At 37.8% G+C, this 17,054-nt stretch overlaps 1 protein-coding gene across 3 annotated transcripts in view; it reads left to right on the top strand.

Annotated features, from left to right (window-relative positions):
* LOC123526841 (uncharacterized) overlaps positions 1-17,054 on the top strand; it is a 69,898-nt gene that overhangs the window by 20,419 nt on the left and 32,425 nt on the right. For all 3 annotated transcript variants that reach the window (XM_053523380.1, XM_053523381.1, XM_053523382.1), the window contains exon 3: positions 4,120-5,798. In XM_053523380.1, the coding sequence (XP_053379355.1) occupies positions 4,120-5,798 (1,679 nt within the window). The remainder of the gene's footprint in view (positions 1-4,119; positions 5,799-17,054) is intronic.

The following is a 17,054-nucleotide window of genomic DNA, read 5'->3' as shown; positions in this document are numbered from 1 at the left end:
CATTGCCTAGAGGACCTCTACTAAAATTGTTCAAATCATGACCCCGGGGTCAAAATTGACCCAGCCCCAGGGGTCACTTGATTTTACATAGGAAAATCTTCAAAATTTTTCTAAAAATAAACCAGAAGGCCTAGATCTTAGATATTTGACATGTAGCATTGCCTAGTAGACTTCTACAATTTTTTTTTTTCAAATCTGGACCCCCCAGGGTCAAATTTACCCAGCCCCAGGGGTTACTTGATTGTATATAGGGAAATCTTCATAAATTTGCTAAAAATAAACCAGAAGGCCTAGATCTTAGATATTTGATATGTTACATTGCCTAGGTAGACTTCTACAAACTTTGTTCCATTCATGACCCACGGGGTAAACTTGGCCCTGCCCCAGGGGTTACTTGATTGTACATCAGAAAATCTTCCAAAAAAATTCTAAAAATCATCAGTTTGACATTTGAAACATGTAGCTCATATTACTCTGGTGAGCGATCCAGGGTCATCATGACCCTCTTGTTTAATGTTAGTATTTTCCACACAGGGAAGGAATGAGTTTGTGACGCAAGATTATCTCCAGTTGCCATTTTGTGTATTTTATAAGTTCTTTGTTTTAAGTTAAGTAGAATAGAAAAAATATTTACTATAATAACTAAAAAGGTGTAATGATATCTTAGTAAAATACAGCAAAAAGGATACCAATTGTGGTTACTTAAGATAAGAAGTATATACTGCCTCTCAATAAAGGATGTGAAAAGTTGTGGTCCCTTTTCTCAAGTGGACCCTTAATTTAATCCTTGACAAGATCTCTTTGTCTATCATCAATAACTTCCTGCAGATTTAAAGTGTCTTCTTCCCCTTTAAGTTATATTAGTGAGCAGTAAAATTAATGGGATTCTGGGAGTTGATGTAGGGAGTAGTTACTTGTAAAAGCACTATAATATATTAAATAATGTATAAAATCTCCTTACTGTAATAGTCATGCACTGAAAATTTATTGTTATGTATAAGGAACTAAGCTGTACTTTGTACATGTGCGTAGCGACGCAAAAGCACAGAATTTAGTCTGAGTTTCAAGACTTAGACCAGCACATCTGTTTTATTTTTGCAACTTCAGATGTCACAAAAACGCAGGAATTTGCATGTATATTTATGTCTCCCCCAGCAGACATATTGTTTTTGCCCTGTCCGTCCGTCCGTCCGTACGTCACACTTTATTTCCGAGCAATAACTGGAGAACCATTTGACCTAGAACCTTCAAACTTCATAAGGTTGTAGGGCTGCTGGATTAGACGACCCCTATTGATTTTGGGGTCACTCCGTCAAAGGTCAAGGTCACAGGGGCCTGAACATTGAAAACCATTTCCGATCAATAACTAGAGAACCACTTGACCCAGAATGTTGAAACTTCATAGGATGATTGGTCATGAAGAGTAGATGACCCCTATTGATTTTGGGGTCACTCCGTCAAAGGTCAAGGTCACAGGGGCCTGAACATTGAAAACCATTTCCAATCAATAACTAGAGAACCACCTGACCCAGAATGTTGAAACTTGATAGGATGATTGGTCATAAAAAGTAGACGACCCTTATTGTTTTTGGGGTGACTCCGTCAAAGGTCAAGGTCACAGGGGCCTGAACATTGAAAACCATTGCTGATCAATAACTAGAGAACCACTTGACCCAGAATGTTGAAACTTCATAGGATGATTGTACATGCAAAGTAGATGACCCCTATCGATTTTGGGGTCACTCCATTAAAGGTCAAGGTCACAGGGGCCTGAACATTGAAAACCATTTCCGGTCAGTAACTTGAGAACCACTTGACCCAGAATGTTGAAACTTAATAGGATGATTGGTCATAAAGAGTAGATGACCCCTAACGATTTTGGGGTCACTCTGTGAAAGGTCAAGGTCACAGGGGCCCGAACATTGAAAACCATTTCCGGTCAGTAACTTGAGAACCACTTGACCCAGAATGATGAAACTTCGTAGGATGATTGGTCATGCAGAGTAGATGAACCCTAACGATTTTAGGGTCACTCTGTTAAAGGTCAAGGCCACAGGGGCCTGAACATGGAAAACCATTTCCAGTCAATAACTTGAGAACCTCTCGACCCAGAATGTTGAAACTTCATAGGATGATTGTTCATGCAGAGTAAATAACCCTTATTGTTTTTGGGGTCACTCCGTTAAAGGTCAAGGTCAAGGTCACAGGGGCCTGAACATTGATAACCAGTTCCGATCAATAACTTGAGAACCACTTGACCCAGAATGTTGAAACTTAATAGGATGATTGAACATGCAGAGTAGATGACCCCTATTGATTTTGGGGTCAGCCTAATAAAGGTCAAGGTCACAGTGGCCTGTTCATGTAAAATCATTTTTTGGAAATAACTTGAGAACCACTTGACCTACAATGTTGAAACTTAATAGGATGATTGGACATGCAGAGTAGATGACCCCTATTTATTTTGATGTCACTTGATCAAAGAACAAGGTCACAGGAGCCTGAACAGTGACTTGAGAACCACTAGGCCACTAGTGTTGAAATTTAGCAGGATGACTGGACATGCCAAGTAGATGATCCCTATTGCAGCCAACCATCAGTGTCTCTTTGACTTTCGCTCCTGACCCCTATTGACTTCGTGCCTATAGGACTTTGCATTGGGGGAGACATGCGCTTTTTTACAAAAGCATTTTCTAGTAGAAAATCAGTCCCTGAAGCATGCCTCCAAACCACCTTTGCTTTAAAAATACTAGTACTGTCACCTTCAGTATCAGTTCAAACCTAGCTACCCATCTCTTTTTATAATACCAGCCCCACTTGCTTAGTTCGATAGGGAGAGTGCAGATCTATAACTCTCAGTGTCCTCAGAGTACATTCCTTGGAGGAGGGGTATATGTTGTCTGAGATGATTTGATAAAAGACATTGTTTCTGTAGAAATTTGTACTTTACCTCTGATTCATATGGAGAACAGGTTAATTAGATCTAAGAATCTAGGAACACTGACTAGGACAATTGCCGCGTCCTTTACATAACTGAAATACTGTTGTAAAACATGGCTAAACCTAAATTGAAACAAACTCTTATAATACGTATACAGTATCAGCTTTACCTTATACTTAGCCCGCCCGCTTAGCTCAATAGGTAAGAGCGTTTGTCTACGGATCTTGGGGTCACGAGTTCGATCCTCGGGCGGGGCGTATGTTCTCTGTGACTATCTGATAAAGGACATTGTGTCTGATATCATTAGTCCTCCACCTCTGATTCATGTGGGGAAGTTGGCAGTTACTTGCGGAGAACAGGTTTGTACTGGACCAGGTACAGAATCCAGGAACACTGGTTAGGTTAACTGCTCGCCGTTACATGACTGAAATACTGTTGAAAAACGGCATTAAACCCAAAACAAACAAACAAAACAAATTACCTTATACTTACTTTATAATGTTGATAGTTCTAAAGACGTTGCTATCTTTTCTTAGATGTAAATGTGATGTGCATCTTAAGGCAATTGTTCCTACAGATATTTACTCTATTTCTTCTTGTACCATTGTTTAGTTATGGCACTACATTGATTCACCTTAAGCTCGAGCAATGTATGTGGTCCCAGATGGTTTTCCTTACTGTATATACTTGCGTATTAGGCATATGGCTTATAAGACAGGGTCCCGAGTTTGCGCCAAAATTATAAAAATATTTCCTAAGACTCTCTTATAAGACGGGTTAAGTTTTTATTGAAATTTGTGGGAACAAGACTCATCAGAAATTACTAGGCCAGATTTTATTGAAGAATGACTTCATCATTATTTGATTTTATATGTTTGGATCACTTTAAACCCCGGATAAATACTGAGCCTCTTGCTCCTTGAGTGATTTGTATATTTCCTGTATAGCTTACACAATGAACTGAGATGCATTTGATTCGTTAACCACTCTGTGATATTAAATTGCAGCACAATATTCCATGATTGTCTCGATTATAAAATTTATGAATTTAATTTAAAGATACTTCCGGAATAGTACATATTATATTACATTTGACTTTTTGCAATCTATTATAACTGATTGAATCTTTGCTTTTAGAAACAACATATCAAGTTGTGGTAACAAACTTTACATTTCAGGCTGTGATAAGACAAAAATGCGTGGTCATCGCTGCTCATATCGCATCAAACTTACACAGAGGCTTGGATTTGTGAATTTTTGGTTTGTTGAGGAGCTTGGAAGCCATGATCAACTAAATGGTAAAGATTGTGACTTCAAGGTCAACTCACAGCTTGCTGCAAATGCCGCATCAACGGGAAACAAAGATAATGCTGTTATGGATCTCTCCTCCGGCTTCAAGTTTCGCGCCGCTAACATTCCACGTACACCAAAAAAATTAGCCCCTAAGTCGACCACGCCCTCCCCAGACAGATCTCACAGTCAGCTGAATGGAGGAGCAAATCAGTCTGTCTCAGATAACAGTAACAGTGACATTCACACTAACTATCATTATGTGCTTGGCACAATGCCAACTTCTTCACCGTCGAGGGATTCTCCCTCAAAGACTTTGTCCTGCGTAGACAGTGATTCTAGTCAGTCTTCTAGTCAACAGCATAGTGCCATAAATATACACACAGATACTTCTTCCATTCAGCCGAGTAACTTGGCAGCGGTCACTGTTACCGGGGCAACCTCCATACAACAGGATGTTGCATCTCAGTTATTTCAAGCAAATTTTATCAATTATATGTCTACTATGACAAATTTAGGGATTGGTGCTGCCTTGCAAGGTGCTATTAACCCACTTCTAGTCAATATAAAACAAGAACCTCAAGATAATCTTCAAGGTCAACTTGCAGTTAACCAAGGTCAAGTTGCAATTAGTCAGGGTCAAGGCCAACTAGCTGTTGGGTACCCGGGCATAGTGACCTTGCCATCTCAAATACAGCTTTCTACTAGTCAAATAACAGACCCTAGTCAGAGTTTGAAAAGTCATAGTCCTTCACCTTCAAGAGGTCAAGGACACAGTCCATCACCCTCAAGAGGTCAAGGATACAGAGATAGGTCACCACTTGTACGGGAGCAAGGTCAGAGTTCAAGTGTGCAAAAAGGACTTGAAATTGAAGCAAAAATTAAGAATGAATCTAGTCGCAAAATGCAAGCCCAGCAGGAAGTACTCGGACAGGTACATAATCGCATCATGGAGCGTGCAAAATGCAGAAAGAGTGCACACACAATGCGAGTACCACAGAAAAGTGACTGTCAAATACTGGATTTTAGTAAAAGAAGTCCAGAAAACGACAGCAAGCAGGTGTTGTTAGAGAATCTCAACATTCCAAATGTGCCATCATCATCATCATCATCATCATCATCATCACTTGTTGGAGGTGTTCCACAAAACAGCCATATTTCTAGTGTAGCATTTCAGCGCTTCCAAACATTGAATCGTGTGTTGCAGAGTGACGCATTTCAAGCGGCTAAAAATCAGCTTGAAAAGAAGAAAACTCTTGTAAAGAATGGTGATAGTCAGGATGACACTTCTAGTCCACTAAATTTAATCGTGAAGCCGCCCAAACCAGAAAACAGTAATCTTAGTAATGAGAGTCACCAACAGTATTTTCGTCTTGCTGAAGAGTGGAAAAAAGGGGAACAACTCCCCACCAGTTGGATTAAAGGGGAACAACTCGTTTCAGAATGGACCAAAGGGGAACAATTGAATGAAAAAGAATTGAATGGGGAACAGCTTTTAAATGGTCACAGTGACATTCTGGATTGTAAAGCCATCCTTGAGACTGACAAACTTACAGATAATGAAAAGGTAATGTATAGTAAAATGTTATGTATCTATTGTTTATTGTTTGTTACATGTACATAATATATATATAGTACACTTGATCCATAATTATGACTTATCATTATTATGAATGTTATATTTCATTGTTGGGGTTTAGTTTGGTAAGTGAATACTTAAATCCTGGCATTTTCTTCAGTTTACAATGAAGGTGGCTGAATGTTGGTTTCCTATGTTCACTGTTCATCCCATTCTCATCCATCAGATGTTCGTCAAAATCCCGAGACGAACCTCTGATTTATTTCTGTCGTTTATTTGGTGAGCATGCGCACTCGTAATTACTACCGGGAGAAGTTTCAGCCAATCAATGTTCGCCACTATTTGGCACGCCGAATTGAAATTTCAAACTATATGTAAGCAAGGTAGTTGCTAACGATGGATAAAGACGATATTCCATGATTGCGATTAATAAAGATTTATTTCTGTTATTTGATGTTAAGAAATTTACCTGAAGAAATAATAATATTCCTCGTAAGTCGGCATCGATATGAAAGGACGCGGTCACGCTTTTCACGGACGATTTTGATTGGTTCGCTACATTTTGTCGCGAAACGACGCTGATTGGCTGAAACGTTTTACCTGTAATGTAAGCAAACCACAAATATCGGCGAAATGTGCCAGAGGTTCATCCGGGGAACCACGGTAGACCTCTGGTATGCGTTCATCCGGGGAACCACGGTAGACCTCTGGTATGCGTTCATCCGGGGAACCACGGTAGACCTCTGGTATGCGAGAATGTGTTCATCCTTAAGGACAGTTATAACAAGGTGCAAGCAATCTGTATGTTTGAGTTCTTTGATATGCTTATGTGCAATTTTGATGATCCATTTTCGTCATGTTTCTAGCAGAACTTTACTTCCTGCTAACATAATACTAACAAAAAGTGATCATATGACATTGGAGTCTCTCTTCAAAGAAAGAGTGACCTGTACATCTGTTTCACTCAGGTTGATCATTTCAGTTAGACCAGTTTTGGATCAATAACTTGAGAGAAATTTGGCCTGTGCCTGCTGACCAACAGTTGATGGTTGCTTGTAGTCAGAAGGTGACCTTACTGTTTAGGAGTCAGTATATAAAAGGTCAAGGTGATAATGATCTTAAGATAGATTATTGATATGAGAAGACTTGGATCTACAGCAGTCAAAATCCATAGTGCGTTATCCTGATTTATGGTTTTAGGGTCATAAGGTCAAAGATCAAGGCGGCAAAATACTTTAAGCAGAAAGTTACCTATCAGATTTCCCTTTAAAGTATTTGGGAGGGTGGGACATATTTGTATTATAAACGGCTCTTGTTTCTTATTTTGTGTTGTTAAAACAAAGTGTGTTGCTTGTCTATATTCAGTTAACTTTGGCATTACACTGGAAGGTACAAAATTGATTTATTCATTTTACTCAGCCAGTCTGTCATTCAATCTGTCAGTCAAAAGAATGTCTGTACAGTTATCTAAAACTATATACCAGTATACTGTATATGAAACTTACAAGACAGTATCAGTAAGCATAATTCTAAGTTATGTTTTCTAATCGAATGATTTTTGCATTTAAAAATTTGTTGCTTTGTTTGTTTGTCCCATTTTTTTATGAAGAGAAGGTAATGTTGTTTTGATCCTGTCTGTTGCGGAGTCTGTCTACTTTGGTTTGTGTACAACAAGTGCTTTGGCCTATACTAAAACTTCATTTGCTGATTGTGTATGGTTGCTAAATGACCCCTTTAGCTTTTATGGTCAACAGGTCAAAGGTCAAGGTCAAATTGACATATAGACTGAAAATGGTTTTCAATCGATAACTGGAGACTGGCCTAGGATTATCAGATTTCATAAGATGATTACCTTTAATCAGTAGATAAGTCCTGTTGGTTTTAAATCCAGTATATCAAAGGTCAAGGCCACAGTAACTTCAAAACTGAAGATGGTTTCTGATCAATAGGCAGAGAATGCTTTGGCTTAGGATAGTCAGATTTCATTAGAAGATTACCTATGGTTAGTAGATGATCACTATAGATTTTAGGGTCAGTAGGTTAAAGGTCAAGGTCACATTGATGTTGAGACATGGGGCAACTTATGTATTTTATTATTATCTGTTGTTGTAATTTAAGTAAACTATGTACAATTTTATTCTCTTTTAAATTGTTGCTAGTTAGCTCAGTCAACTTCCAATCATTATCTGGCAAGTCATACATAATTTTCTCTGATGATTATCTGAAGTACTATTGGTACAGGCTGATCTTGGTCTGCACTGTTTGCAAAGGCAAAGTCACTAGTTGGCAGCAGGCTAAAGGTTAAATGGCATTACATTTAGTGCCTCACTGTACATTGTCCTCAACATCTCTAGAACATATTATCAAGTATTACAACATTCATTCCTTTTGTATTACCTCCCTTTATGGCTATGACAGTTCATGTACTGGTTTATGTGCAACATTGAAAGTAATGCTTTTTATGCCCCCAGCATCTACTAATGCGGGAGGCATATAGTGATTTTCCTGTCCGTTTGTCCGTCCGTACAAGGTTAACCAAATGGGACCGTTTCATCTAGCATCAATACCCTTAACTAGAATGACTTGATACTAATGCAGATGTAACCTGTGACCATTCCTAATCTTCAGACATCACCTGACCTCAGTTTGACCTTGACCTTGAAGTTGATCTCGTTTTGGACTTAGGTTGCTTTGTATCAACAAGGATGCCACCGGGGGCATCAAGCGTTTATTGAACGCAGCTCCTTGTCTAACCATGTCAGTTACGCATATTTTCAGTTTTCTGTTGTTGTTTTTTCTCCTAAAAATGAAAGGTATAGGTTAAAAAGATGTTTTAACAACCATCAATATTTTTTTCTATTTAGTAAGCTTAATATTGTTATTTACTATATAAATTAAAAAATATCAAAAATAAAATGCAGTTGTATGCGGTTAACGCTACAGTGCTTTATGGTAGTAAACAATCATAATAATTATTATAATTAGGTATTAATTATTTCCTGTAAACAGACTGAAAATGTTTGAGTTGGGTTGGTAGACAAGATTGTCACAGTTAAATTTTACCCTTTCTTTGTGGGATATTTAAGGTTATAATCTGTCATTATGTGACATACAGTTTGTGATTGATGCCCGAATGTTTTCGTTCGTTAACATCGTAATGGGTATAAAAACCGTTTAATTACCACTATATATAAACGTAATACAAGGTACATTTTATCCAAGGTACATATAAGGTATAAATAAACGTTTGCGTTTCTCTTCAGGCCACAAAATATTACCTTTAGTTTTTACTGCACTTCCTTTTCCATGTTTAGAGACTTTCTTTATTATGTAAATCCATGGCTATTAAATTTTGCAAACTGTTTATGTTGCATTACGACATAGGTGTCATGGTAGTTTTAAGTATTTATTATACTTTCATATTTTGCAGAGGGGAGGGGAATGAGTCAAGGTTACTATATCAAGTGGTGTTTATTCTTACATTCTCTAGGTTCACAGCAGCTGCTGCTGTATTTGGGTTACCAGTAAAGACTGATATTTTCAGTGGCATGTTATATTATACGGTTTCTGGAAAGTCCTGTGGTCTCACATAAAAGTCCAGTTGTAGACAGATTTAAACTCACATTTTCCACAAGTCATGACTTTGTGTTAGAATGTAACTTGTTATTTTCAGAGTGTTATTTTCTTGTTATTCAGATAGAGGTATGTCCAAGCTTGTAGGTTTATACTAAGTAAGGTATAACCATTGTAATACAGTTAAGCAGTAAGTGAAGGGGCCTCCATGGCCGAGTGGTTAAGGAAAGTCGCCATATGACCTATCATGTGTCGGTGCGACGTTAAATCCAACAAAAAAAAAAAAAATAAAATAATAATAATAAGTGAAGAGAGCCTGGCATTCTTTAAGTGAAACGAGCCTGGCATTCTTTAAGTGAAGAGAGCCCGGCATTCTTTAAGAGAAGAGATCCCGGCATTCTTTAAGTGAAGAGAGCCTGGCATTCTTTAAGTGAAGAGAGTCAAGGCATTCTTCAAATATGACTTTATTGTATAAGGTCTTTCGCGAAATATGTAGCAGAAGTATATTTTTATGGGGAGATTGCAAATTTAGTTCACCCACCTGGACCCTCTCAAGAGGATGGGTAAGCAGGTTTACAAGGATTCTTTCACTAAGTAAACATGTAAGCATGAATTTAAAAAAAGAAAGGTCCTAGTTGAAACCGTGCAAACCATGATCAGTCTGCACTGGTCGCAAAGGCAGAATCACTTGCCGCCATCAGGCTAAAGGTTATAACCCAGAATACAATAGATTCCCAGTAACATTTATGCTACTCCTATATAACTACCAGACATTATTTAAGGGTTTCAAGATAAATGTTGTTGTGCCATATCATCTCCTGTTAACCAGATATGCTGAACTTATGATAATAGTTTGAAGATCCTTTTTACAGACTGTTGTCTGATATTTTTTCCTGTTTCTTTAAAACTTTGATGAGAAAGTTTGTTTTTCATATGGTTTGTGTCTCTTTCAGGCACTAAATAGGAAAAGGGCACGAAAAAAATGGTAGTCACAGTAATGGCAGAATCAAATCCTGACATTAGTTTTTTTTTTGTTTTTTTTTTGCTCTGTAGGGCTATTTTCCTTACTTTCTTAATTTTTCATTTTTTTGCTGAAATCACGTGACAGATCTATGCTTGAATGTAGGTAGCAGTTCCATAATGAAATAATAACATGACAGAGTTTGTCATGGATACTTACATCATACACCACCTCTACAATTTGTAGTCTCTTTGTTTATCTGATTTTGTAGTTTGTATCTTTGGTTGAAAATATTTTTCTTGCATCAAACATGACCCACACTTTTCATTTGATTTTTATTCAGCACTGACAATATTGTTCAAGAAATGCCTTGTTACAGACATTTAAAATGGGTCATAGTGTGTGCTTTCCCATGCAAAGTTCTTGAACACATTGTTTCCTCATCAATTGTTAAGCACTTCACCAACCATGGTATCCTGTATGACCTACAGCATGGATTTAGGGAAAAAAGGTCATGCGTTACTCAGTTAGTAATGTTAGTAAATGATCTGGTCACCTCAGTCTACAATAAGAAACAAGTAGATCTTATACTTCTAGATTTTAGTAAGGCTTTCGACAAGGTTAGCCATGAGAAAGTCCTACTAAAGATGCATGAATATGGAGTCAGAGGTAACACACTAAGATGGGTCAAAGGCTTCTTAGATAATAGGATCCAATCAGTAGTCCTAAATGGCACTACCTCTGATGCCATCCCAGTATCATCAGGTGTCCCGCAGGGGTCTGTACTTGGTCTCCTGCTCTTCCAAGCTTACATAAATGACCTCCCACAAAACATCAGTTCCAAAGTCTGTCTGTTTGCAGATGACACGGCAATATATCTAACATTGTCATCTGCAGACCAATCTGTCACTCTCCAAAATGACCTAAAACTTCTAGAAAAGTGGGAGTTGGAGTGGGATATGGAGTTCAACCCCTCCAAGTGTCAAGTGATCCACGCCACTAGAAGGAAACATCCTATCCCTACCTAGTATTACCTACATGGAGTCCAACTTGAATCGGTCAGCTCCGCTAAATACCTAGGCGTGGATATCTCAAATGACCTATCATGGGACAATCACATAGATAGGTCAACCAAAAAAGCTAACCAAACACTAGGGTTCTTACGAAGAAACATTAAGGTCAAATCCCAACCCATTAAGACCATTGCTTACCAGACTCTAGTCCGCCCTCAGCTTGAATATGCCTCCGAGGTATGGTCGCCCCACACCCAAACCCAGATAGACCAAATTGAAAGCGTCCAAAGGGAGCCGCCCGTTGGATCAAGACTGACTACGGCCGTACTTCTAGTGTAACAGATATGCTACACTCCCTAAACCTTGGATTTAAGGAGTATAGATTCTAGGTTATCACTCTTCTATAAGATTCATCATGATCTGGTTGTTATCCCAATCATAGATTACCTTACCCCAATGACCCGATGTGTCCGCTATGGCCGTTCCCTAAGTTATAGGTTAATTACTGCAACCACTGACTATTACAAGTTTTCTTATTTTCCGAGAACGGTGTACCATTGGAACCAACTTCCCCCCCAGTGTCGCCCACCTCCCTACCCTAGAGCAGTTCAGTGCCGCAGTTTGCAGCCTTGAAAATGTCTCGCCCTAGTTATCCTTCTAACTCAAGTTTTAACCTTTTATTTCACCAAAGTTATTTTTGTGCCCCCCCATGAGTGGTGGGGGCATATAGATTTGCTCTTGTCCGTGCGTCCGTCCGTCCGTCCGAAGTTCGTGACGCGCCTAGCTTGAAAAGTATTTGATATAAATTGATGAAACCTTGCATGAGTCTTTATCATGATATGAACTTGCGCACCTCCTATTTTTCGTCTGGCTCCACCCCCTATTTTCAGAGTTATGGCCCCTGAAATAGTCAAAAATGCACATTTTGACCTTGTGACACGCCTAGCTCAAAAAGTATTTGATATAGATTCATGAAACCTTGCATGAGTCTTAATCATGATATGAACTTGCGCACCTCCTATTTTTCATCTGGCTCCGCCCTCTATTTTCAGTGTTATGGCCCCTGAAATAGTCAAAAATGCACATTTTCACCTTGTGACATGCCTAGCTCAAAAAGTATTTGATATAGATTCATGAAACCTTGCATGAGTCTTAATCATGATATGAACTTGTGCACCTCCTATTTTTCATCTGGCTCTACCCCCTATTTTCAGAGTTATGGCCCCTGAAATAGTCAAAAATACACATTTTCACCTTGTGACACGCCTAGCTCAAAAAGTATTTGATATAGATTCATGAAACCTTGCATGAGTCTTAATCATGATATGAACATGCGCACCTCCTATTTTTCATTTGGGTCTGCTCCCAATTTCAGAGTTATGGCCCCTGAAGTAGTCAAAAATGCACATTTTCACCTTGTGACATGCCTAGCTCAAAAAGTATTTGATATAGATTCATGAAACCTTGCATGAGTCTTAATCATGATATGAACTTGTGCACCTCCTATTTTTCATTTTGGTCCGCCCCCTATTTTTAGAGTTATGGCCCCTGAAATAGTCAAAAATGTACATTTTCACCTTGTGACACACCTAGCTCAAAAAGTATTTAATATAAATGGTTGAAAACTCGCATAAGTCTTTATCATGATATAAACTTGCACACCTCTAATTTTTTGTCTGGCTCCACCCCTTATTTTTAAAGTTATGGCCCCTGAAATAGTAAAAAAATGCACTTTTTCACCTAATTATATATCTAGCTGAAAAAGTATTTGATGTAAATTCAGGAAACCTTGCTGGAGTCTTTATCGTGATGTGACCTTGCACACTTAGCATTCTTCTTGAGAACCTTAGCTCTTATTACAGAGTTATGGCCCTTGAAATAGCCAAAATAGTGGATTTTTTGTTTGTGATGTTCATAGCTCAAAAAGTATAGCGCCTAGAATAATGAATCCTTTTCATAAAATGTTTGTTGAGGCTATACGCCATTAAGACTGCAAACATTTGAATTATTGCCACTTATTTGTGACAAATGTACCAGTGGGGGGCACACCCTGTGTCCTACAGACACATTCTAGTTTTAGTTTCTTCCACTCTAAATTTTTATCACTATATATTCTTTCTCTTTATGATTTTGACGCGCAAAACGTCTACGTCCCCGCAAGGGGTTCGACGGTTATGGAAGATAGATAGATAGATAGTGCTGCAGCCATTGGAAATACTGCAGCCATTGGAAATACGCCAATTTTATAGAGAATAAAGAAAAACAGCTTTTTAGTGTGTTGTAACCTTCAACACAGATAATATGAAATTTAGTAGCATTTACCCTGAAAAATGAGGATTGTTACTTTTACAAGAATGTCATTCTCACAGATCACACTGAGGAAGAATTTGGCATGTTATCGTGCTGGGCAATTATGCATTTTATTAACAAAGTATGTTGATTTGGACCGTAATCTGCTGATAGTGACATTACTTTACAATGTTTCTTCTGTCTAATCAGTTGTCAGAGCTTAAATCACGCAGAATCTTTTACAGGAGCATTTGTAATAGTGTATGCATATCTGGATTGACCAAAAATTTCGGATGATTTTTATAGCACTTAATATTACAGAAATATTTCAGTTTTAAAAAGGCAGTAGTAAAGATAAAGTCATTGAATAGCCCTTAATTAATTCTTACACTCATTTTGGAACAAAACGGTCAAGGACTCAGAAGCTATTAAAGTTGAAATGAAAGTGATGAGAGCAGCTCGGCAACACAGGGGTCTGGCTTAGTCCTAAATATACAGGTAGAGCACACACAGTAATTAACAGATCATATATAAATCAGTATATCATCTGTAAATTTATATATCAACATATCTTTTAATCAATATATTAGTAAGTAAAATTGTTTTTAAAAAAATTCACAGTCAAATCCGCACCGTAAAACGCACATCCGGGGTTTATTTTTATTTTCACCAGCACATTCGTGAAGATAATTTCAACTTTGAGTGCTGCGAATTTTGTTTTTGGAGACATATTTTCAAAGAACTATACAAGTGAAGGACTTCAGGATTATAATATACCCCAGAAAATGGAAAAATAAGTCGACAATTCTTTTCTCTGTCTCTTAATTCACCGGAAGCATTTTGATGTTGACTGGTACTTTTCCATCATTTATTTTAACAAGCGCCGTGATTGATGCTGACAAAGAGATGCTATTCATTACTAAGAAGCTGCTGAAGAAACTGAATGACGATGTTGTAAACCAGTCAATCGTGACCTTCACCTCGGAAAAGAAAGAAGAAATTGACATTATTTATTGAATAAGTTATATTTTGACAAATTTATAGCATTTGAAACTGTTAAACATGCGTATGTGGTTTAATACAGATATGCTAATGCAGTTTATTTTATAAACGCATCATGACAAACATTTTTTTTTATCATAAAATGAAAATTTTCAGTTTTTGTTCCGTCTCCATCGTTGAAGTCTTTGCGGAAATGATTTGCATTAGAAAATAATGGTTAAGAAGTGACCGATATATTGATTAAAACATGTGTTGATATATGAATTTACAGGTGATATATTGATTCATATATGATCTGTTAATTACTGTGTGTGCTCTACCTGATATAAGACCTGACATAACTCATATCACGTTATAAGTTCATTTTAATTGATATTTTACATTTTTTATTTTCCATGTTATGTCAGGTCTTAACGTTGAACTGAAATAACTTATAGCACAAAAATTGCTTCAGATCTGAGTTTTGATCTGAAGGTTTTTTAACGACTTTCTGGCAAAAATGACTGAAAGCGTCATTTCGTGGATAATAATGGATTGTAAATCATTTTAAACCTTGCGGAATTGAAGCAAAGGTATTTTTGTTCCATCTAGGTACAAAGTTTACCGACTTTAAAATGTTTTAGATAATTGAATTTATGCTACACTTTCTTTCATACTTAGCATTTTTCTTTTCAAGAGACTTAACGGAAAAGGACTTGATATTAAAAATGTAAATTCAGAAAATTGAATGTTGAACGTCAAATGACAACTTTTTCACGTCTAATTATTTGGACTAGGGTCCGGCTCATACCTAGGTCCAGGCCGTACCCTATAAGTTTTTTTATAGGGTAGGGCCTGGACCTAGGCATGAGCCGAGCCTCTATGCTCAGAAGCTAGGTTGACATCTATGACAAATAAAAGTTATGTGAAAAAAATCCTGGGAAAAGTCGTTTCCCTTTCTGCTTCTTTATTAGTGCGACATAATTATCATGAACACAACTTTAAATCATTGAAAAGTTTAGCATTGGCTATGTTAGCTGATTTCAAATCAACCCATTGGTAAGGCATTGGAGTTGTTGCCTACCTTTTAAGCAGGAATGTCATCATATCAACTGAACCAAACACAAAATAAGGAGATGTATATCAATTAGTGTTTAGATATTACATTTGATGAACTGCCTGAAAACATGGCAGGACCAAAAGTATATTGTCTTTATTTGTTGGATTATAGACAAATATCTTCTATGATCTTTTTATGTCTCCCCCATGTTCTTGCAGGTGTCCGTCCATCCATCATTCTGTCTGTCACACTCCATTTCAGATCAATAACTGGAGAATGATTTGACTTAGAACATTCAAACTTCATAGGATGGCAGGGCATATGGAGTAGACGACCACTAATGTTTTTGGGTCACTCCATCAAAGGTCATAGGGGCCTGAATATTGAAAACCATTTCCGATCAATAATTAGGGAACCGCTTGACCCAGAATGTTGAAACTTCATAAGAGAGTGGACATGCAGAGTAGACGACCGTTATTAATTTTGGGGTCACTCTGCTTAAGGTTAAGGTCACGGGCCAGAACATGGAAAACCATTTCCGATTAATAACTTGAGAACAACTTGACCCGGAATGTTGAAACTTCATCTATAGGATGATTGGACATGCAGAGTAGATGACCCCTATTGATTTTCTGTTCACTCTATTAAAGGTCAGGGTTACGTGGGCCAGAGCATGGAAATCAATTTCTGATCAGTAACTTGAGAACTTTTGGCCTAGAACCTTCAAACTTCATAGGGTATTATGACTTACAGAGTAGATGATTTTTATCTTTTTTGGGGTCACTCCATGAAAGGTCAAGGTCGCAGGGGCCATATCCTCATCACACTTCATTTAAGGTCAATAACTGGAGAACCGTTGACCTAGAACATTCAAACTTCATGGGGTGATAGGGCTTACAGAGTGGATGACCCCTATTATTTGTTGGCTACTAGATCAAAGGTCAAGGTCACAGGGCAGGGGCCATGCCTTCGTCACACTTCATTTTAGGTCAATAACTGGAGAACCATTTAACACGGACCATTTAAACTTCATAGGGTGATAGGGCTTACTGAGTAGATGACCCCTATTATTTGTTGGCTACTAGAAGGTCACAGGGGCTTTAACATGGAGAACTATTTGACCCATAATATTTTAAACTTCACAGGATGATTAGACATGTAAGGTAGTTGACCCCTATTGATTTTTAGGTCACTTGATCAAAGTTCAAGGTCAGAAGAACCAAAACATTGAAAATGTTTTCTGATCAATATCTTGTGAACCATTAGACACAAAACCTTGAAACATCATAAGATGATAGGACTTACAGAGTAGATGAGCCTGATTGTTTTTGGGGTCACTTCGATAAAGGTCAGTGTTACAGGGGCCT

This window comes from Mercenaria mercenaria, chromosome 14, assembly GCF_021730395.1.
Source record: "Mercenaria mercenaria strain notata chromosome 14, MADL_Memer_1, whole genome shotgun sequence".
Classification (NCBI taxonomy): Eukaryota; Metazoa; Mollusca; class Bivalvia; order Venerida; family Veneridae; genus Mercenaria; species Mercenaria mercenaria.
Note: the sequence above shows the minus strand (reverse complement) of the source record. Positions and strands in the feature narration are given on the sequence as shown.